This window comes from Eleginops maclovinus, chromosome 21 (assembly GCF_036324505.1).
Source record: "Eleginops maclovinus isolate JMC-PN-2008 ecotype Puerto Natales chromosome 21, JC_Emac_rtc_rv5, whole genome shotgun sequence".
Lineage (NCBI taxonomy): Eukaryota > Metazoa > Chordata > Actinopteri > Perciformes > Eleginopidae > Eleginops > Eleginops maclovinus.
The window spans coordinates 5848376-5870286 of NC_086369.1; the positions used below are offsets into that span (position 1 = coordinate 5848376).

At 43.3% G+C, this 21911-nt stretch overlaps 1 protein-coding gene across 6 annotated transcripts in view; it reads left to right on the top strand.

Annotated features, from left to right (window-relative positions):
* The window catches only part of slc4a2b (solute carrier family 4 member 2b), a 35151-nt gene extending 17003 nt beyond the window's left edge, over positions 1-18148 (top strand). For 2 of the 6 annotated variants that reach the window (XM_063912647.1, XM_063912648.1), the window contains 22 exons: positions 3167-3335; positions 3424-3647; positions 4551-4675; positions 5550-5770; positions 7957-8093; positions 9324-9416; positions 9917-10097; positions 10200-10335; positions 10575-10839; positions 10925-11030; positions 11119-11303; positions 11564-11777; positions 11874-12074; positions 12218-12366; positions 12574-12768; positions 13122-13349; positions 14020-14109; positions 14210-14376; positions 14774-15027; positions 15128-15297; positions 15425-15598; positions 16128-18148. In XM_063912647.1, the coding sequence (XP_063768717.1) occupies positions 3167-3335; positions 3424-3647; positions 4551-4675; positions 5550-5770; positions 7957-8093; positions 9324-9416; positions 9917-10097; positions 10200-10335; positions 10575-10839; positions 10925-11030; positions 11119-11303; positions 11564-11777; positions 11874-12074; positions 12218-12366; positions 12574-12768; positions 13122-13349; positions 14020-14109; positions 14210-14376; positions 14774-15027; positions 15128-15297; positions 15425-15598; positions 16128-16208 (3765 nt within the window). In that variant the 3' untranslated portion in view covers positions 16209-18148. Of the gene's footprint in view, positions 1-1103; positions 1148-3166; positions 3336-3423; positions 3648-4550; positions 4676-5549; positions 5771-7956; positions 8094-9323; positions 9417-9916; positions 10098-10199; positions 10336-10574; positions 10840-10924; positions 11031-11118; positions 11304-11563; positions 11778-11873; positions 12075-12217; positions 12367-12573; positions 12769-13121; positions 13350-14019; positions 14110-14209; positions 14377-14773; positions 15028-15127; positions 15298-15424; positions 15599-16127 lie in introns of those variants that run through there. The other 4 variants (XM_063912649.1, XM_063912650.1, XM_063912651.1 and 1 more) reach the window with 4 other exon arrangements.
* Positions 18149-21911: the final 3763 nt, after the last annotated feature.

Sequence of the window (21911 nt, forward strand, 5' to 3'; positions counted from 1 at the left end):
GGGATAAATTAGCACTCTAAACCAAACTGACAAACGAGCTAAACATTGTGTTAGCATTGTGAGTATGCTAGCATTAGCAGTAAGTCAAGCCTTCTCTCTGCTGAAGTACAGCCTCACAAATCTGCTAGCAGGGCTTGTTCACCGGCATATCCTCAAGTCTTACAATATTACTTTTTAGTATTGGAAACAGAAAAGATGCCATTAATTCACTGCTCTATTCTATTTTTCCCCCCCTAATAATATTTCATATGAAAAGTCACATCGTTCACAATGAATACACAGCGGTAAATTGGATTTCACAACAAGGTGTGATAGATAGGCTTGCCGCCCTGCTAATTCCCCCAAGCGTACATAAATATCAAATGATTTAGTTTTATTGCGATCCCATTGATTGCTAATACAAGATAAGTGGTTAATAATTGGATTGAGAATGATTAAAACGTTCTTTGTTGATAGATGTCATCAGTATGCCTGCCTTAATGCAATAGAGCTTTCCATGAAAAGTTCCATAGACAACAGTTTTTATTTGGCTCATAAATTATGCACTCCATATAAATGAATTACTAAGTTAAGTGGTTTTATTCTCTGGTCAAAGGTTTTTGTCCATCATTTGTCATGAGGAAAGCAGTCATTAGTAGTTTCACCTTTCTGGCACACACAACATTTAAATCTCATTTCATTCCGGCCTGTTACGTCAATAACCCATAAAAAATGTATGCTTTTGAAAATGGTTTATTTCCTATGCGTTTACATTGCCCTTCAAGGCACATTAACTAAGAGCGCTTGGTCAATATTTAGGCTTCGTGTGTCAAAGTTAAAATGTGGAGATGTATGTCAACGTTGGGTTTTGTTCCTGGCTGTTCAAACACGGCTTGTCCTTTCATGCAGCATTTGTCCTCAAAGCGAGAGCGAGAGTCTTGTTTATTCTGCCCGCGTACAATGGGCAGACTGGTGAAGGTGGCAGGTTGGCTGATAGGGCTCTGATTAGGGCATCACGCGGCTTTGATAAGCGGGGGGGGGGGATGTCTCCTGCATGCGGTTCTTAATAGAGGTGACTTGATTCAGAGCTCCAGTTTTTTCATGTTGGAGCGCAGTGACACTTCAAAAACGCTGATTGCAACTAAGCTTAAACGTTGCCATGAGCGAGGTAAGTCCCCAAAACTCTTAACTCTCTTTCTGTTTTTACTGGGCTCCCCTTGGCATGTCTTTGCACATGGTTTCAGTTGTGGAAAATTCTCCCACCTCTTTGAGAATCCCTCACACATCTCTCCCACCTCTAGGGACTCACTGTGAAACCGTGATATGAATGAGAGCTCAGTACAAATAAACTCCCGGATAGTGTAGCAGCACACATCTGGATAGAATATGTGTACAGAAGGTTTTTTGGAATCTAATTAAATTTCGGAAGTATTGAGAAAGTGACACAGGCTGATGCTTGATATCAGAAATGTAAGGGTTTGTTTTAAATTAGTTTGTTTTCTGCTCTTTCTTTTGACACTGTTGATGATCTGTCAGGGGAAAATATGCTATATGATGAATTGAACCGTGGGTCAATATTGAATCTGCGCTGACCTGCCTGTTTTTACTCATAAGTCTCAGCTTGTCTACAGGTCAGCGCAGGGCTTTCTGTTTCTGTCACCTGTATGTGGCATGTAAAAACAGGTCAGGGTAAAAGTTGGCACGGTTATGCGAGTTATGGGACTCTATTTTTCAAGCTTTCAGTGGACATGCCGTGATTCATGAAAGTCCATCAAGATATAAATAAGAAAAACTCGGGAGTCCTTGAGTTAAAATTGTATGTTCTTGATGTGCGAAATGTGATTAAAAGGGCTGATCCACATCATGCGTAAATACATCTACCAGTTCTTGTTGTGTATGTGATGATTTAAGTTGTTAAAAATATTAGTATTAGAGAAGAAAATGAAAAGATACCACGATACAAAATTAGTAAAGGTTCTGCATCCAAAACTCAGAAGTATAATCAGGCAGTGTTACTTGCACTGGTGCTTGAAAATAGCTCCATTATTTAGATCTGTATAAATCTTAAAGGTTAAGACTAATTATTGCTATCAGATAATTGTATGGAAGAAAAGAAAAAGGACAAGGTCGCCCTGAAATGTTGTGAATTAAAAAAACATGGATATAATCAAGAACACTTTTGATCATCTATTTTACCTACAGTGATAAATCATAAACCCTGTTACTTTCTGCCAATGTCATTTTTGCATATGTGTTTTTTTAAGTCTAAAGTGTGAGACGGTAAGCATCAGCTGCAGGTGTGAGGGGAGTCTTCACAGGCTTTTGTTACTCCCTGCAGCAATGGAAATCATTTCATATTTGAATGACACGCTGGACGTCCTGAGAACCATTCATGGGAGCATCAGATAACTTGCGGCCCCTGAGTTTTAACACGGGAAGGGTTCCCTGCAGGAAAATGAGGCACCTGCCCAGTAGTCATGGCAACATTTACTCTTGCGTGAGGTGGCTACAGCACGATCCTGTTAGCCGTAGCAGATCCTCTCGCTGTGTCACGGCAGGCAAACCCTTATCACAACATCCCACCGCCAGAGCGGGGCGCAGCACGGCACGACGTCCCGCTGCAGCAAAACAGATCCCTATCACCCACATGATCCCTGTCACACCACAGCGTTGAAAAAGTGTAACTGATCAGAGCACATGGCTATTGTTTTCAATTTAGGACACATTTTCAGGAAGGTGTGTGTGGCAGGACTCGCATGATGTCTGCCGGTGCAGGATTTGCAGAGCCAGAACTCCCTCTAGTGTCGGATTAAGTGAAAAGCAATGCATGCTGTGCTATCCTGACTACGTAGCAGGTTATGAGTTTGCAAATGTCTGTGTGCAAAATACAAAACCAGTATAGGTGTTAGTGTGCTGTTGATGGACACGACTCTCCACAAGGAAATGGAAGGATTTAGAGCACAGCTGCATCACATTAAAACTGAATCAGGAGAAGGAAAAAACGCTTTGAGAAACACCCAAGGAAACAAAAACAAGTATTGATTTAATAAAACTGCATAAAACAGAACACAGTGTATACTGCAGTGAGAAATGTGGACAGATCAACAGTAAAGAGTATTATTCTGGATCTAAAAATGATGAAGATTTTTATCAAAGGTGTGTATCTAAAATGTGTGTTCTGTTGCAGCCAGACGCTCCTGCTGCCTCATCACTACACGGGGCTCCGCGCCCTGAAGAGGAGGATGATGGGGACCTGAACAAAGCGTTGGGGGTCCAGCGCTTCCAGCAGATCCTCAGCCCCGCTGCTGCTGTACCTGATGAACAGCACCACAACTACCACGAGGAGGACATTGAATGTAAGCCCGTCCCTTAGCATGTGACCAATATCTGTTTTCATATGAAAGTAGCTCATGTCTCTGGATCTCTGCTTAACCTTCCCCTCAGACCACCGTCACTCCTCGCACCACATTCACAGACCTCTGTCCAAACTGCCCTCTGACGGACGCAGGAAGAAGAGCAACAAAAAAAGGAGAAAGGACAAAGATCACAAAAGCAGCCATGTTCCCAGCAGCGGCCCCATAGAGGAGGGAGAGGATGAAGAGGAAGAGGAGGAGGAGGGGACAGAGACTTCTGGTCCATCTGACACGGAGAGAGTCAAAGATGTGGAGGTATTCCTTCTAATTCATACTAATCTTTGATGGAAAAATCTCTGCAAGTGCTGAATTCTGCATGGTACCTTTACCAAATATTTATCTGGGCTTAGATTGTTTTTCATGTTTATCCAAAAACTAGGACTTCAAGTAACAAGTATACTGTCCCTTTTTAGAATGACTGGAGAATATCAGTCAATAAAGGAGGGCAAAGTGACCTTTAAGGTCCGATATGATTTACATTAAGTTGCAAAGTTAATGAGTTCAGGAATGTGCTGCCACAGTTCATGCTCCATTACCCAACCTGCTCACACACTGTATTAGCATTAACGTATCTTCCTGTATGAATATTTCAGTATAGTCTTAATCATTCATCAGTGGGTTTCAGGTTTGGTTTTTATTATGCTTCACAAAATGAGAACTATGCCCCCCTGTGGAGTTTGTTTTACTTTAATTAAACTGTATACATTTATCTGTTTTGACTGCACCTTTCGCTGTTTTCTCTTTTGATGTGTCACTTTTCATTTAAATATATTTAACAAGAACAAAGCATTCGATTCATCCATGGATTCGACATCCATGGTATTTATATCGCCCTTTACCAAGTTCTCAAAGCGCTTTACATAATATGATATTACATGTGACTTATTAGACATAAATTCAATACTGTGGACAATACCCACAGGACCGATTTGGGCGGAAGTGTCTTGCCCGAGGACACAGTGACATGCTGACTGCTGTGGGGGTCAAGGTGGGATTGAACCAGTGCTCCCCTGATCTAAAGTTTAGCACACTACCCCACTGTGCCACAGCAAAGAAACCTGTCAATTCTATACCTTTCTCTTCTTCCCTTTTCATATGTTGGGTTTATCGTCTGATTAATAGTAATCAGTGCACTAACGCTCCGTTTTTGCTCTACAGTTCTTTCTTTCTGATGAAGACCAAGTTGCCAAACTAGGCAAAGAGAGCCCTCACTCTGCCCGTGCGCTGGAGATTGTGCCGCAGTCTGGGGTGGGAGCTGATCCTGAAGATGCATCTTCCTCAGAGTGAGTCAAGTCTAGTTCTTGGACTTAAAGAAAAAAGGGGGGCGTGAGAGACTTTGTAATCATGCCTTACCCGCTGTGATGATTGCATGTTTTTGCCATGTTGCTGAAATGTATCAGGGACATTCTGATTGGGCGAGACGGCTCAGGCTCACATTTGATTGGCCAGTGAGTACACACTGTACGTTACCATGTCTCAGGCATCCAGTGGGCCCGCTGGGAATGATCCGATGGAACCGAGTAATCCTCTCCTTAGAGACCCATATATCACCTGTTGCTTCAGACAACAGAGCACACCTCAGCGGCCCGAGACTCCATCCATGACATTTACTGTTCCTCTTCATGAGGGTCTAATCTGAGCAGGGAGAGAGCTGCGTATATACACCTTTTGCTAGTTTGCAGGCGAGCGAGGAACAACCTAATAACAGCGGATTTGTTTTGTAAATCCTCCTGATATAAGGGGTAAATAAGCAAACGGTCATTTTGTATAGTCTTGAATGATGTGGGCATCTGACATTTAAAGGAAGGTGAGTTCATTATGTTTATTTCAAAAGTGCCTTAAAGGATATGCATCAGCCGAGCATCTGAAGCTGTTACTTTGAAGGATTAAAACCAAAAATGTGTGCATTTTGTTTTTAGCTATGAGATACATATCGGATTTCTTTTTTTTAGGACTACCTTTAGTGGGCTCTAATATATAAATCAAAATATGATTACCAGAGTGACTGGAGAATCCATAACAATAAGCTGATCATTTAAAGTATTTTTTTTATTCATCGCTTCACATGTGAATCCTTTACTGCAAAAAAGTGTTCGATAAAGTCAAGAGTGATGCTACAAAACTACAGCTTTGTCTCGTTTTCCTGCTTTTATCCAGTAAGCCAGTCTCTTCCACCGCTTCCAGCCCCTCACCCCAGTTGGTGCCGCCTGAAAGCATACCACTGGCCCGGGTGTCCTCCACCAGCCGCAGCTACGACCTGCAGGACCGCCGGCGCACAGGCAACATGACGGGGGCTGAGCAGGCCAAGTACCAGCGCATCCCAACCGACGAGAGCGAGGCTCAGACGCTGGCCTCCGCTGACCTGGACGGCATCAAGAGTGAGTACAGATCAATTTAAGTGCATACCTTTACCTTTTGGAAGGGCATTTAGGTGGAAAACAAAGGTCACCGCCATATGAAATAACCCCCAAAGCTAGATCACCGAGTTTGCTTTTTTGTGGGTTATTATTCCTGATAACAGCTCTATGTTGTGTTGAGCAGAAATACAATATATTATCACAATCACAATCATGTTTTCTTATAAACACGGACTCATTTGACTACGTGTAAGGAGTCAGTGGTGTAATGGCAACAGTGAAATTAACTTGTAAGTGATAATATGTCAGTCTTGCAAATAAGTAAATAACAATACTTTCACAAACATTGGAAGAGAGAAATCATACATTTATTCAACTGGAAATGTAGGTGATTTATTGTCCATCTTATGGCTCTCGTATGATTTTCCAGCCATGTATCTACTTCAGGGAGATAAATCCTAGATGTGTGGCTGCTCAGATTCCTGCAGAAACATCAGGTCGATGGAGTCGGAGGGGTGGGGGGGGTACCTCTAGTCTCTTCTACATTGCAGTGGCTCCCCGTTGCCCTGTGACGTGAATCTCCCAGCCCTAAAAACAGCCTCACGCTGGGGCCGGGGAGATTTACGTCATGGAGTCGACCCCTCAGTGGCAAGCAGCAGCTTATCAGAGAGTGTGGCAGACAGGCCCACATTATTACTGTCAGCTGAGGCCCCTGGACCCGGGCCAGAGCCAACACGGTGGCTAATTGTGAAACCTGCATCTCAGTTCACAACCTTTATCATTGGCAGAATGAAACTAAGGGAAGAGTTAAATGAAAACGAAGGCTGTTGATGGAGGTATACACTAAATATTACTCGGATAAGCGTGAATTTAGATTGTTGGCACGACCCTGAATGACCTTCCACAGGTCTTTAAAAAAGGCCCAATATAATCTACCAATAACTAAATGTAAGGAGACATTGGTCCCTGCTTCCATTGACTTCCTCATTAAGATATAGTGGTTATTGTACATGTTGTATACGGTGGTCTGATGAGCCCCTCCAGGTTAAAAAAGATATCCCTGATCCTACTTGCTCACTTTTGGGCTCCGTGACACAGAGTCGAGCCTCCTGACAGGTTCATAGCCAGATAGTCTTTGTCTTTGTCTCCTTTCATCTTCTTCCCGCTACTGTAAATCATCCTGGGAAAGTGTCTGTGCCTCTGGCTGCAGCTCAACAATAGGAATTATTAGATCACTGTCCTTCCCCTTTTGTCCGACCTGAGCGAATTCACGCCTCTGCTCACTGATGCGTTCTGATAGTTTCAGCGGGGTCAGGCGCCGGTCAAGAAATGGCGACGTTTCCCAATTAATCAAAACCTGCTACAGTTTGAAGGTGGCACGTAGTCAGACAGCAGTGCCAGCTCTAACCCTACGCCCACCGCAAAATCCCCTCTTTCTATGAGAGCAGCATGCCAGGACGGCCGTTACTTTAACACCAGGGGCTGCCCGAAACCTCAGACATCAAGGAGCGACTTGACAAGGGACCGTCTCGGTAAAGCTACAATAAGCACGTTCAAATCTGATTTGGACCGAAACATACAGCTTCTGAACTTGCGATGACTTGCTGGTTTTACATATGAGTTGATGAGGAACCCTAAAAGCATCACTGTTTGTTTCATAGGACATGCACGCTCTGACAGAGGTAAGGCATTGGTATTCTGAAGGTTGTTGACAATGAAAGATTTTGAGAGGTGCTGAATGTGGTCTGCCTAGCTTTCACTAATTGTTGTGTTCTCATCGAATGAATCAGAGTTTTTTGATCTTTGAACTCTCTAAACCTGATTCAACCATTCCTGTTCCGAGTGTTGTGTGAGTGCCATCCGGTGTCTCTCTCCACATCCTTTTCACTGCCTGCTGTGCTGCCAGCCTGAGTAACTTTAGTCCCCGCTGAGGGACCACAGACAAAAGCCTAGAGGCCTGGCCCTATGTGACCTGTGGCAAGGTCAATGCGTGCATGCCAAGAGCTCCAGAAGCACAAAACATAGGGAATAATTTTTCTACCTATGTACTGAGCTGGGATCTGATTTCAATTGGATTTTATTTTAATTGAATTGCATAATCTGTTTGTTTTCAGTCAGGATGTTTTCTGGTCTGAAGTCAAAAGTAATATCTGAGTCTTAATCTTTAACTCAACTCACCCTTCTTCATGTCTCTTCTTCTCCACCAGGTCATCGTTTTGAAGATGTTCCCGGCGTGCGCAGACACCTGGTCAGAAAGAGCACCAAGGGTCAAGTGGTGCACACCGGCAAGGACCACAAAGAACAGACCACTCGCAGCCGTAAGCAGGACCGGACCCCGCATGAGGTGAGACATCGCAGTGCTCGCTCTTCATCATACTCTGTTTTTCAGCCTCAGACAAATCTATATTTGTTTAGGCATTTAAAACACTTAATTGTATCACAAATAAATAAAGGACTGGGATAGAACCTTTACGTTTGGCTAACATTAAAGACATAAACGTGATCCTAACGTTTACGAGAGAAAATGACATTAGTATGGTACAAATGTTTAATTTGTACGAGTAAAACTTCACCTATTTTGCAATTAATTTATTAAATGTTAAGATAATAAAATGGAAATTTGTTTTTTGAAAACAAGATACAGGTTTAAAAAATTATGAAATGTTACAGATTGTTTTAGATAATATACTTTTTTCCCCTTGGTATTAGATAAGCTATTACATTTGACACAAAAATGGTCTTAAAGTATTAAAATGCATTATAATTTGGACTCAAGCTCCTGATTATTGATTACTGATTATTACATTTAAATGTTTCATTTATCCTTAATACAATTCTGAAAAATGTGAAATTCTCATTACAATTTTGCATTTGGTGTTTTAAAACGGATTGATTTGTTAAAACAGAAGTTCAAATCCTCCTTGTAATGTATGGACTAAGAATACAGGAATATATTTCTTATACTGCCAACGATAACTTTACTGCAGGAGAATAACTAGTACTGTTAACAAAGCTGCAGAAATATAAAGGAAACCCTATTTGGTCTGAAAAATCACTGATTTTTAACCCAGAAGCAAGTCAAAGATGATTGTATTTCAGGCTTAATTACCCCAAAGATTAAACTAAATTGTAGTCCTGGGAAAAATGTTCCCTTCATTCCCTCTTTCAAATTTAAGACAGCCTTGTCTCTTTGTGGATGGGACAGGGAGGGAAGAAGACAATTAAAAATGAATGAATGAGTTCTTTCCTTTCACACACGGAAAAGAAAAAAGAGGAGAGAGAGAGAAGCTTAGGTAACCAGACACTGAGAGCTAGAGAGAGCTAGAGAGAGCTAGAGAGAGCTAGAGAGAGCTAGAGAGAGCTAGAGAGCGCTAGAGAGAGAGAGAGAGAGAGAGAGAGAGACTTGCTCCCAGCCTCCAGTAGCTCCGGGTAAACAACAGGTGCCTGTCAGGTGTGTGTGATCAGGATGAGTTACCTGTGGGTTTGTGTGTAAAAGTGTGAGGGTCCCCTCCTCTGTGCCGCTACCGGCTGTATAAGTGTTTGAGTCCTGTCCTGCACCGTCTCGCTCCTCCAGCCGTTACCGGTGGTTCTGTATCGATCCGCCTCGGGGCAAGAAGGCGTCCTGCTGGACATGATGGACTCCGGTCAAATGGCTCGGTACAAGAAGGTGAGGCTGGGTGACCGGCCATGGTCGGGTTTGATCCGGGTGAGGGTGATTTCAGAAGCATGCGGCAGGAGAACATCATTTAAGGGTTTTCCAGCAGTTTGGTCTTCATCTCACGGGGAATTTTGACTGACCAGCATGGTGTTCAATTGGTAACCTGTTAACAGATATTGGATGCAGAGAGAACTGAAGATGAGGGTGTCTCCTTTGACTTTTGAGTGTTAAACTCAGTGGCTGTTGAAAATCTAGGAAAATAACATGGACAGGGTTGACTCGTGTGTGTGTGTGTGTGTGTGTGTTGGGTGAATTTACCGGTATGCATGGAGTTATGGTTTTGACAAGTTTCCACCACTAAACCAAGTTTGTATCAACTGTCATGATCAAAAAGTGCCTTGGCTATAGATTTGAAGTGTTAAAGGCGCATGGCGTTCCTTCCATGGACAATATGGATGTTGTCAATCTCATCCACTGCTGCATGTGTTCGCGCGTGACGCTGTCCCCAGGTGTTTGTGGAGCTGAATGAGCTGACCATGGATAAGAACCAGGAGATGCAGTGGAAGGAGACTGCTCGATGGATCAAGTTTGAGGAGGACGTGGAGGAGGAGACGGACCGCTGGGGGAAGCCTCACGTTGCCTCGTTGTCCTTCCGCAGTTTGCTGGAGCTCCGAAAGACCATCTCACACGGTAAGGGAACAAAGAGAAGTTAATTGTGGACATTTCCAAAAGCCTGAAAGTCAGTGTGAGGCAGTTCACAGAGTGCTTAACCCAGTGTGTGTGCATCCACAGGTGCAGTGCTGCTGGACCTGGACCAAAAGACCCTGCCTGGCATCGCCCATCAGGTGGTGGAGAAGATGATTATTTCCGACCAGATCAAAGCTGAGGACCGGGCCAACGTCCTGAGGGCCCTGCTGCTGAAACACAGGTGACCTAAAGCACCACACTGCAACAAACAAGCACGGGGTTCTGCTTTTAAGAGAGGAAATGTTGGGGAGAAAAGGGGACTACATGCTACAATGGACATCGAGATTTATGTGTTACATGGCTTAGTGACTAAACTGCATATTGCCTTTCAAAGCTATTACTAATTCATACTTTTAATGCTGATGAACAGCCATTGATCTGACTTTTCTCCCTCACTGCTGCTCAACTTCCTGCTTCTAGGTGGCTTCACACATGGTCACTTCCTTTCTTCCTCCTGCTCACCCTCTCTCTTCCTCTCCCTGCCTCCCCTAGTCACCCGAGCGATGAGAAAGAGCACAGCAGCCCTTTCCCCAGGAACATCTCGGCGGCCAGCCTGGGCAGCCTCATGACACACCACCACAGCGGCAACCACTCCCACCAGACAGATCCTTCAGTGACCGACCCGCTCATGAGCACCGTCACAGCGGGGGACACGGAGACCCGCATTGACGTGGAGAAAAACGAGGTAGCGTTTTCTCCAAACAGTCACAGTTCCGAGTATTCTTCATCATCCTGACTTTGCTTCTTGTATTGCTTTTGGTTGTCCACAGAAAGAGCCGTCTTTGGTGTCCGGTATGCATCGCTCCAAATCCAAACACGAGCTCAAGCTGCTGGAGAAGATCCCTGAGAACGCTGAGGCCACTGTGGTCCTTGTGGGTGAGTGATCTCCTTCTTACCCCTTCAATTTAAAATACTCTTGATGTTTCTGTGTGTTTGTTGACTGATATTCCCCTCCGTCTTTTAGGCAGTGTGGATTTCCTGGAGCAGCCTACCATGGCGTTTGTGCGTCTGCAGGAGGCCGTGGAGCTGGAGTCCGTCCTCGAGGTCCCCGTGCCGGTCCGGTTTCTGTTTGTCCTGCTGGGACCCCCCACCACCAGCATGGACTATCACCAGATTGGACGCTCCATCTCCACACTCATGTCCGACAAGGTGAGGTGTAGACATTGTTTGGATTCGAAACCCCAATCACACATGAGGATGAAATCTCACCTACACAAAATCAACTGAACACCCAATTATTGGGGACAAAATCACATGTATTTATTAATTAAATTCAGGTACAAATGCCCAAACTACCCTGTAAATTAGTATATAGTCCTATAAAGACATGGTCATTCCTTTTCCCTGTGTCAGCCAGCCCTCATTGCCTATTTTATTGGTTGTATTTATATATCTGAATCGTCATCCAGCAATTCCACGAGGCAGCCTACCTGGCAGACGACCGGCAGGACCTGCTGAACGCCATCAACAGCTTCCTGGACTGCAGCATCGTGCTGCCGCCCTCAGAGATGGGAGGCGATGAGCTGCTGCGCTCCGTCGCTCGCTTTCAGAGGGAGATGCTGCGCAAGAGGGAGGAGCAGGGGGTCAAACTGATCAAGGAGCCCAAAAGCCCGGAAGATAAAGGTAAGCATCTCCTCAAACATTTGCGGCCTTTATCAAAGGAGGTTCCTTTGCTGTTATCGTAACTAATAATTAATAACCCTCTCTTTCCCATCACAGAGGCCCCCCCCTTGAAGAAGTCAGACGACCCTTTAAAGCGCACCGGGCGGCCTTTCGGCGGGCTGGTACGAGACATGCGTCGCCGTTACCCCAAGTACCTCAGCGACTTCAAGGACGCTCTGAACAGTCAGTGCATGGCAGCCGTAATCTTCATCTACTTTGCTGCCCTCTCTCCAGCCATAACGTTCGGAGGCCTACTGGGTGAGTGTGAACGCACGAGTAGAGTTAGTCGCAGTTCATCCTCTGGTGTCAAACACCTTTCATGCCTGTGTCGTGATGTTCTGCAGGCTTAAACCTCATTGGTGTTCACTACGTCTTAATTTGCTGTCTGTGTCTGTTGCTAGGCGAGAAGACGGACGGTCTGATTGGTGTTTCTGAGCTTATCGTGTCCACAGCAGTGCAGGGTGTGATCTTCTGCCTGCTCGGGGCGCAGCCGCTACTCGTTGTGGGTTTCTCGGGACCCCTGCTGGTTTTTGAAGAAGCCTTTTATAGTGTGAGTTTATAAATAGCACATCAATTCACTCACTTCCTGTAACGCTAGACCCACGTGAAAAAAAAGGAAAGTGTTCCTGTAGAGCATGGTGCATCACTCAGTCAGAAGCTGTGTGAGAGAAAAGATTTTCAAGGCCATAAATCGAAGTGCATATGTGCCACATTTGCCAGTGGATGAATTGAGTTTATCTGGTCTGTGTCCTCACAGTTCTGTAAAACCAACGAAATGGAGTACCTGACGGGCCGCGTCTGGATCGGGTTCTGGCTCATCGTCATCGTGATCGTCACGGTAGCCTTTGAGGGAAGCTTCCTGGTCCGCTTCGTCTCCCGCTTCACCCAGGAGATCTTCTCCTTCCTCATTTCCCTCATCTTCATCTGCGAGACCTTCATCAAGCTTGGCAGGGTACGCCTGAGACCTGAAATAACAACTCCTGATTACAAAACTTTTTTGTTGGCCAGCTGAGTGTTCACGTCCCTGACACTAAACTGAACTGACTAATCTTGGACAATTTCCAAAACCCGGGGTTGAAATCAGTGTGTTGTTCTAACAAAGGCACCTGGAATCTTTTGGGATGGATTGTCCTTGAAAGTTAAATGGATTAAGAATTATCCCAGCTTATGATGAAAGGCGTCTGGGATAATCTTATTCTCCACAAAGTTCTGTTGTGTTAACTTGAGGGATAGACGATTTATATTTGAGTGTGTTCTGTTGTAAAATATTGTGCTTTACTTATAACCCTCTGTGTTTTTGGACAGATTTTCAAAGAGCACCCCCTTAAACGTTGCTCTCTCAACAACGGCACTGAAGGGGACACGTGGGTAGAAAATATCCCACTGGATCATGGCAACGGCACGCTGCCGGTGACGCTGGCAGTCCGAGGCGAACCCAACACTGCGCTGCTCTCTCTGGTCCTGATGGCCGGAACATTCTTCATTGCCTTCTACCTGAGAAAGTTCAAGAACAGTGCCTTTTTCCCTGGCAGGGTGAGGAGCTTACTTTAAAAACATCTGTCGTGCGGCATTAACACACCCAACATCAAATATCAAGGATCCATACATGTTTTCACTATCCATGATAAACCGTTAAAACCTCTTTGGAGTCAAAATTGGTCATCCTGTAAAGAGTCATTTGAGCCTCTCTAAAAGGCTCTAGTTGTTAGAATATTACCACATTTTAATAGCTGTTCTGGAGCTTTGGGTTGAATTTCTATTATTTTAAACACGGGGAATAATTTGGGGAAATACTCAGCGAAGCAAACACAATATATCCTTCCTTCTCTAATTGAGCCAGCTTCAGAGGTGCAGGCAGTTTCCTTTTGCTTCCAGTCTTTATGCTAAGCTAAGCTAACGGGATGCTGACAGTAGAGTATATCTGACATGAGTGTGGTGTCATTTTTCATATTTTCTTAAAACGTGTTTACGTTGTCTTAAACCTAAAAGCAGTCTCACCTCTAGCTGTTCTAGATCATATCGCACAATTCTCTTCTGTGAGATTTCTCGCTTCTTTTTTCGACTACTGCTTTCAGATTTCAGAACAAACTTCCACTCTTTATTGCTCATTTGTGCATTTTCTTTTGTTGAAGTAAAAAATATGTGTGGTATGGTTTAACAAGCTACCAGTTGTGCTTATGTTACCGCATTTTCTGGGTTTCAGTTGCGCAGGATTATTGGAGATTTTGGCGTCCCAATTGCCATCCTCATCATGGTCCTTGTGGATTACAGTATAAACGACACATATACACAGGTATGAACTCTAAAGTCTTAACGGAAATGCTTGACCTTCGGCCGATAAAACTTCACAACCCAGACAATCATCCACTTCCTCCCTGTCCCACTCTTTCCAGAAACTGAGCGTTCCCAATGGTTTCTCTGTGACCAGTCCCTCGAAGCGTGGCTGGATCATCAGCCCTCTGGGTACCAACGGGGAATTCCCCATCTGGATGATGTTCGCCTGCTGCTTGCCCGCTTTGCTCGTCTTCATCCTCATCTTCATGGAGACTCAGATCACGACGTGAGTTACAAGTCACGTCAAGGAGGGCTACCAGAGTCAGTGAGCACATTTAAAAGTGAAAGGAAGTGAAATAATTCATTTAAGGGCGCAACAAAAGAAAGATCTGAACGTTTGATGTTTGAAATTTAAAAAAGCCAACAATATGCAGGAATCACACATACTGTTGACACCTTATTACAACTGTTACATTCAGCTACCTCAGTAAACAATCCTCTGACTTTCCCAGTCATCAAGTTTCGAACTAAATCAGTTTTATACTCAGTCAGAATATGAGGTGTTTGCTTTTATCAGTATCACTCTGAAAATCATTTTATACAATACTGTTTGAAAAGAAGGAAGATTAGCAGGCATTCATCACACAGAACTTTCATGCTCCCCCCCCCCCCCCCCCCTGCAGTCTGATCGTGAGTAAGAAGGAGCGCATGCTGGTGAAGGGTTCTGGTTTCCATCTGGACCTGCTGCTGATCGTGGTGCTGGGCGGCAGCTCGGCTCTGTTCGGCCTGCCGTGGATGGCCGCGGCGACCGTTCGCTCGGTGACCCACGTCAACGCCCTCACTGTCATGAGCAAGGCCGTCGCCCCCGGAGACAAGCCGCGCATCCAGGAGGTGAAGGAGCAGAGGGTCACCGGGCTCCTGGTGGCCATCATGGTTGGTGAGTGTGAAATCTCATCCAATGAAACACCGAAATCTATTTGGAATTTGGAGGAAAAGGGATATCTAGCAAGGCATTTCCCACTGCTTCCTCCCCACAGGCATGTCCATTGTGATCGGTGACCTGCTGCGTCAGATCCCACTGGCGGTGCTGTTTGGTATCTTCCTCTACATGGGGGTGATGTCCCTTAATGGTATCCAGCTAACAGAGCGGATGATGCTGCTGCTCATGCCACCAAAGTACCACCCGGACCACACCTACGTACGCAAGGTAAAGACGTGCTTTAGTTTCTATTCAGGCTGAAGAGGTGTGTTAACATGCATTTTCAACAACAACCTGCAATCACCCGGTCTTACCCCTGTGCTGGAGATTTATAGATCTGCTGTGTTTCCTCCAGGTGCGCACACTGCGTATGCATCTGTTCACCTGCATCCAGGTGGTGTGTTTGGCGGCTCTGTGGGCTGTCATGTCCACTCAGGCGTCCCTGGCCTTCCCCTTCGTCCTCATCCTCACCATCCCGGTGAAGATGTTCGTGCTGCGGCGCATCTTCACCAGCAGAGAGATTGCATGTGTAGGTTGACCACAGGAGGGCGCAATATGATTACTAATAATTCCCGTTAAACCAACTTCACCTTCGGCACCAGCAAACTCCTGGGAAGCAGGAATACGTTATTCATTAATTCACTTTTATTTCATATTTCATTTTGTATTATTGTGAAATGTGCGTGTTTTGCTGCAGTTTGGTTTTGTAGATATATATATCTTTTATATGTGATCTTGTTTTCAGGTTTAACATTTCACAGTAAGAAAAATCTTTTAATTGAATGAAATCTGAATCCCTTTATGTGATACATTTCCACTTCTACAACTTAAAAAGTAATCAAGTCAAAAAGTAAAGTCATATTTTCACTTTGTCATATTTTTCTGAGGCATTCAAGGAAATTGAGTAGACTTCATCACAAACTACTCCAAGGAACATAATACATGCATACCTCATAGCGAGCGTAACCATTTAAAAACATTCCTGCTTTCAAATGTTGGTTTTTTTAAATATAACGTGTGATGGGAATCCTGATGCACCTCTGTTCTCCCTCTTCCAGCTGGACGCAGACGACGCAGAGCCGAAGTTTGACGAGCGCGAGTGTCACGACGAGTACTCGGAGATGCACATGCCTGTGTAACCCGCTGCAAGGCCTGGTATCAACACTTGAAACACTCACCACTGTGCACCCTCTTCATCATCACTAAGACTTTTGAACATACAGTACGTGGGAGGACTTGGTTCAACTTTAACTATTTAAGTAGTTTGTTTTTTTTATCAGATTGTTGGGGATGATCTGCTGGCTGACGGCACTAAAGATTGAACCCCAACTGAGATCAAAAATCAACGTCTGTTCACTCATACTATACTTTTAAAAATATATATATATTTCAGGGGACAAGAGATTTTAAATCAAATGATCTCGAGCTCTAATTATGCTATTTCATTAGATAGATTTGCAAGACTGATTTAATTTTAGCCCTGAAAGGTTTCTCTGATTCACATTGAATATGTGGAGGATATATGGGATACATTCTTTTATATTATCATGTTGAGTCATCGCTATTCAAGTCTGCGGTTTTTGGTTTTGTTTTAAGCTCACCAAGCGCCTTATGAAGGAAATAAAAAGGTATACTTAGAGTTATTTTTTTTCCTGATTCTGTCTCATGTCAGACCGTTGATCACTTTAGCCGCCTCCTGAAGCTCATAGCACTTTTAAAAAAACCAAATCTAACAATGACTGTATTTTATGTAATCACTTGTATCTCCAGGTCCTCTTGAATCCTTTAAATATCTATGTTGCTTTGGTTTTCTTCTTAAACAATTATCTGTGATTGATTTTAAGCCTGTCCTTCTTCCACAATATATATATTTTTTTTACTCATAAGCAACAGTTTAGATGAGTTGGGGTTTAATGGACCTGCAGTGAGGTACGATCACCAGCAGGGGGAGTACTGTGACGATGAAGGAAAAAACAGCAGTACAAGAAAAGCTTCTCTATCCACCAGAGATATGACATCATGTGATACTAACACAGTGGCATAATAAATATACTCTAAATGTCTCTACGCACATGTTAAGGGCACTAATGAATTAATGTAGAGTTTGTTTCACTTGAGGTGTTTTTGGGAATCACTGTAATTTGTTGGTTTCTTTGTCCAAGTGCCAAATGTCTTGTGTAAATAGTTTTGTGATCAGAACAATAAGCTGCAGTCCAGCTATCTCACAGTTTCAGCCTAAATTAACCACCTGTCATAGTTTAACATTCCTTATTTTCTCATAATTGTGCTTTTTTTTTGGCGTCTATACATTTTTTTAAAACATATTCACACTCAAATGAACTTGGTCGACCAAATTTCCACACAACCTGTGTAGACAATCTCATATTCATGCATTACTGAGAGGGAAGGCTTTTAAAATATATATATGTCTTTTTTGGTTTTATGTCATGTTGTATCAGTGTGACATGGATTGGTTAAAGCTTTGACTGTGTCAAATAAGTTCAGTCCTCTGTTAGTCTCGAGTGTGTATTTCAGACACTACTTCTCCCTGTCCCATCTCAGTCCGACTGTCGTGATCTTGTGCATGTTTGGTGTCACAAAAGTGCAAAATCTTTGAAAAAAAAGTGCCTGAGGGACCATGAAGCGATCACGTACAAGTGTCTTTTCCGTTTGTAAGGACGGCACGCATGTTACATTAGTTTGCACTTTGAGACGCTCACAAATGAAACATCTCTCCATTATTTATCCGTTGCAGTATGCAGCATTATTCCTGCTGTTGAATGGTTATTTGACACATTTAGCAGTTAAAAAAAAAAAAATCAAACTCCCATTTTGCTGCATCGTGGACACTGAAGGGTTGAAGAGAAGTAGGCACTGTCGGTTTTATGTTTGCTTACTGTGCCTGTGGATTGAGTGAAGTTGGTCTGTGTATGCCAAAGTTTCTGTCGAAGTTGTGCAATGCTGATGCGATGTGTTGTTCATTTCAAAAGCAATACCAAGTCCCAGAGGCTGTTGCTGAATTTCTGTTGTACATTCATGGTTAAAATATTGATGACAAATAAAAGTTATTTTCTATTTATCCCGGCTGTTGTTTCTGTCATGTTGTCTATGCGAGTCAGAATACAGAAAACACACTGCACAGAAGATGGGGTTCTTCAGGATGTGACTTGTAGTGTTTCTGTATTTCGTTGTCTTTTCTCCGTTTTCATGTGTTGTGAGATTGGTGAATGTTTTTTCTTCACTTTGTTTTGTTTTGTTTATTTGCATGTGTTTTTTCTAAGATGCAGTGCATTGTGCGCTCAGGGCCACCATACAAAAAGAATCATGTTGAAATCTGCTGTGATATCGAAACTATCAAATACAAACGGTGGACGCCTGGGAAAATAAGTAGCCATCTGGTTCCATTCCAGATCCTCAGGGAAAAGAGGGGCTGGATGTTTTTTCCTGTTCAGCGAAACATTGAAGAGTGGGTGGGCCATTGCACTATCCCCTCAATACAATTGTCACAGACAAAGGGGAAAGAATGGCTGCGTTTTGGCTGCTGCTCGTCTGCTCTGGAGCCTTGTTCTTTTCCTCTAAGGCACAGGGGGCTTATGAAAAACTCCCTGAAAACTACAAGAAAGGAGTGGATCTGGCCCTAAAGAAGCTGGACTCTCATGCTGGAGTCCAGCACCATTTCCTGTTCTTCAGAAGTGTCACAAAGTCAGACATTGAGGTACAGTATGTACTGACATTGTGTCTTCTCTGTTGCAATGTTTTTTTCTGTGCATTATTGTGAGAACAGTCTTCAAGAAAAAGCCTAAATTACAAAGAATGCACAGAACTGGTTAGTGAACACGCCTCTGGGTTGTTCAAAATTGCTCCAAGCTAATCCTCTTTTCTTTCTCTTCAGCCTGGTTTTGATGTGGCATATGTCTACCACCACTTTTACCTTAAAGCCACAAAGTGTCAGAAAGGAACGGTTGACTCCACGGCATGTCAGTTCAGAAATGATAGAGTAAGTTTGGTCTGGTTTATTGAAATGTGGAATTACTCTGTGACTGCCTGCTCTAACTTGTCTGTGCTGTTTTTTCTTTGTGTGCATTCTTGCAGCCGCTGATAGACTGCACCGTCTGCTACAAAACATTTAGAGAAGAAATGGAACAGGAGCCCATACCGTACGTTCACTGTGTCCACAAACCGGCCCTTACAGAGGTTAGTCTGCCTACCTGACGGGCAATATTACCTTTGCTGATGTCAAAACACACTGCAAAAGCAAAATATCATTTCTTGGAGTTGATCTTTTTCCATTTACATCTACACTTTTTGTTCTGAACTGCAGGAGATGAAGACGGCCAGAGTAAATCACTGCAACACACTGGCTTACAGCAGTGGAGCCCCAACTCTGCTAGCATCAACTGGAACAGAGTAATCATTCAAATTAGTCATTTACTTCTCATGTATTTTGAAAACTTTTGGATTTTCTTTTAGCAATACTTCTACTAAAATAAAATGACTGCATTGTATTATTTGAGTAGTGTCAATAAAGTTTTGTTTGTTAACATGTTTTCCGTGTGTACTGTTTTGTGACATTTTCTCCAAAGGAAAAGGCTTTAACAAATCAGTATAGAGAACAGTATCAACAACCGACCTGAAGAAATATCCATACACCCTGATGACACTGTCAGCTGTAAAGACTGAAAAGGACTGGGCCCAGGATCAAGCCTTGTGGTTCGCCACAGTTGGTTTTGTATTTTTCACAGTGTTCACCTAGTCCAACAAAATAAATCTCTACCTGTGAGGTAAGATGTAAAACACTTGTGCCAGAGAGACCCACGCTTCATATACTGTAGTCTGTACAGTGGGAAAAGAGCGAGGTGCACTAAATCAAATGCTGAATCTAATCTAAAAACAGTGTCTCTTTGGGGCCCCTTGTCACATTCCAGGAATCTGTGAGTTGTTTGCAGTTTTCCTATCAGCCTTATCTTTTGGTTTCAAACATATTTTGCACAAACTGTTGAATTATCCAATATATCATAAAATAATAAGTCAAATTTTCATAACAATTGCGAGTCATGGCATAAGGCTCTTCTAGATGTACTCCATCAGTGCATTTAGCTCACAGGGCCACCCTAATGACATACTCATGCTTTTCAATGTCGATGTTTATCTTTTGTTGTGGCTCATGTTTGCGGGATCAGGTTTTATCAGAGACACCGCTTTGAATGTTTGCACGGAGCTCCTATTTTTTATTGTTTTCTTCAGCTTGAAGATTATGTAACCTACAACTACAACCACTTCTACCTTAAAGCTGTGCAAATGGAACGGCTGACACCAGAGAATGTCAGGACAAATAATGTAGTGTATCTAGCTTTTGTTATTTACTAAACTCAGTCATTTGGAATTCAAGGCAGAGGTCGTGCTTTGAGTCATCTGGACTTTGTGTATTGTATGCAATTATGCAGCGGCTGATAAGAAGTTGAATAGGAACCAAAACATTTTTGCGTCCACTAACCAGCCCTAACAGAAATAAGTCTGCTTACTTGAGGATCCCTTTTAGATAACCTTTGTACAGTAAATGTCAAACCACACAGCACAAATTCAACATAACTTTTACTTTCACTACTTTTTTCTTCTTGTTTCTGACCTTTTCAACTGATTTCCACTTTTGGTTTTGGATGGCTGGTGAACCTGATGGGTTCCAGAGTTGGAGCTCCAACGCTGCAGGCATCAACTGACAAAAGGTATAAAACAAAATCAATACAAGGACCGAAAAAAATGATGTGAGGAACAGATGTGTGATTCAATAGTGGTCATTAGTAATCACTGCTTAGTTAGTTTAGAAAGAAACCCCCACAGTTCTAGTAAGTGACCTACTTTCCTGTAAACGCGACAACAGAGTTACTGATGCAGCGCCTACAGCATTCACTGCTCGCTGCTGACCTTTGTCCAGTGGCCAAAGCATTTTCATGGAAATGTCTATTGTGATACTTTTAAAGGATATGAGAGTGATTCCACTTCTGGTAAGCAGTTTCTACTCAAGAAACTCCCCAGTGAGTGTGCTTTGTTGAAACATGCATAAATCTGTCTTCCCTGGGGATTTTACGGGAATTTTGAGATGAAACATAAACAGTCAGTGCAGCAGGCCTCTCGGTGGTCAGTGTAATGAGTTCCACTTGTTACTCATACTGCCTTAATAGGACTTGTTTTGCATGTGACTATTGATCCCGCAGAGAGAGGAGGGTGTTCACCCTTTGAGCCAAGCTGCTCTCCTCACACACGGAGGAAAATGGCTGCTACGTTGCTGTTGCTGTTTTGTGCCGGAGCTTTGGCGTACTCTGCCAAGGCCCAGGAAACGTATAATGATCTGCCTGATGACTACAAGCAAGGAGTGAATCTGACCATAGAGCAACTCAACAACCATGCTGGGGTGCATCACCATTTTCGCTTCTTGAGAAGTCTGGAGAAGTCAGATATCGAGGTAAACTTGACATCTTAGTTCATGATATTATGAGCAAGGATTAAAATTAAGCAATGTGAGTACAGAGTTATAGCTGCTTCAGTGAACATTAATGAGAAGTGATTAGATGGGAGATTTTAAGCAAATATTCTCCTGAAAGTACCTTGTTAAAGCTTAAAGGATACACATGTATTTGTAGTTCTATAAAAAAGTAAGAAAATGCCTGAAATTCTGTTTTAAAATCCTCCTGGTTTGAGTTTCTTTTACTTCTCGGATCAGATGTAAGGCTTTGGCACTCCCCCTCTGCCTTCAGGGAACTCTTGTTCATTGTTGTTTTCACTTCTTCCTCAGGTACAGTGGGCTGGGAATCTTCAAACATAACGTGTGGCTTTGCTGGAATGTT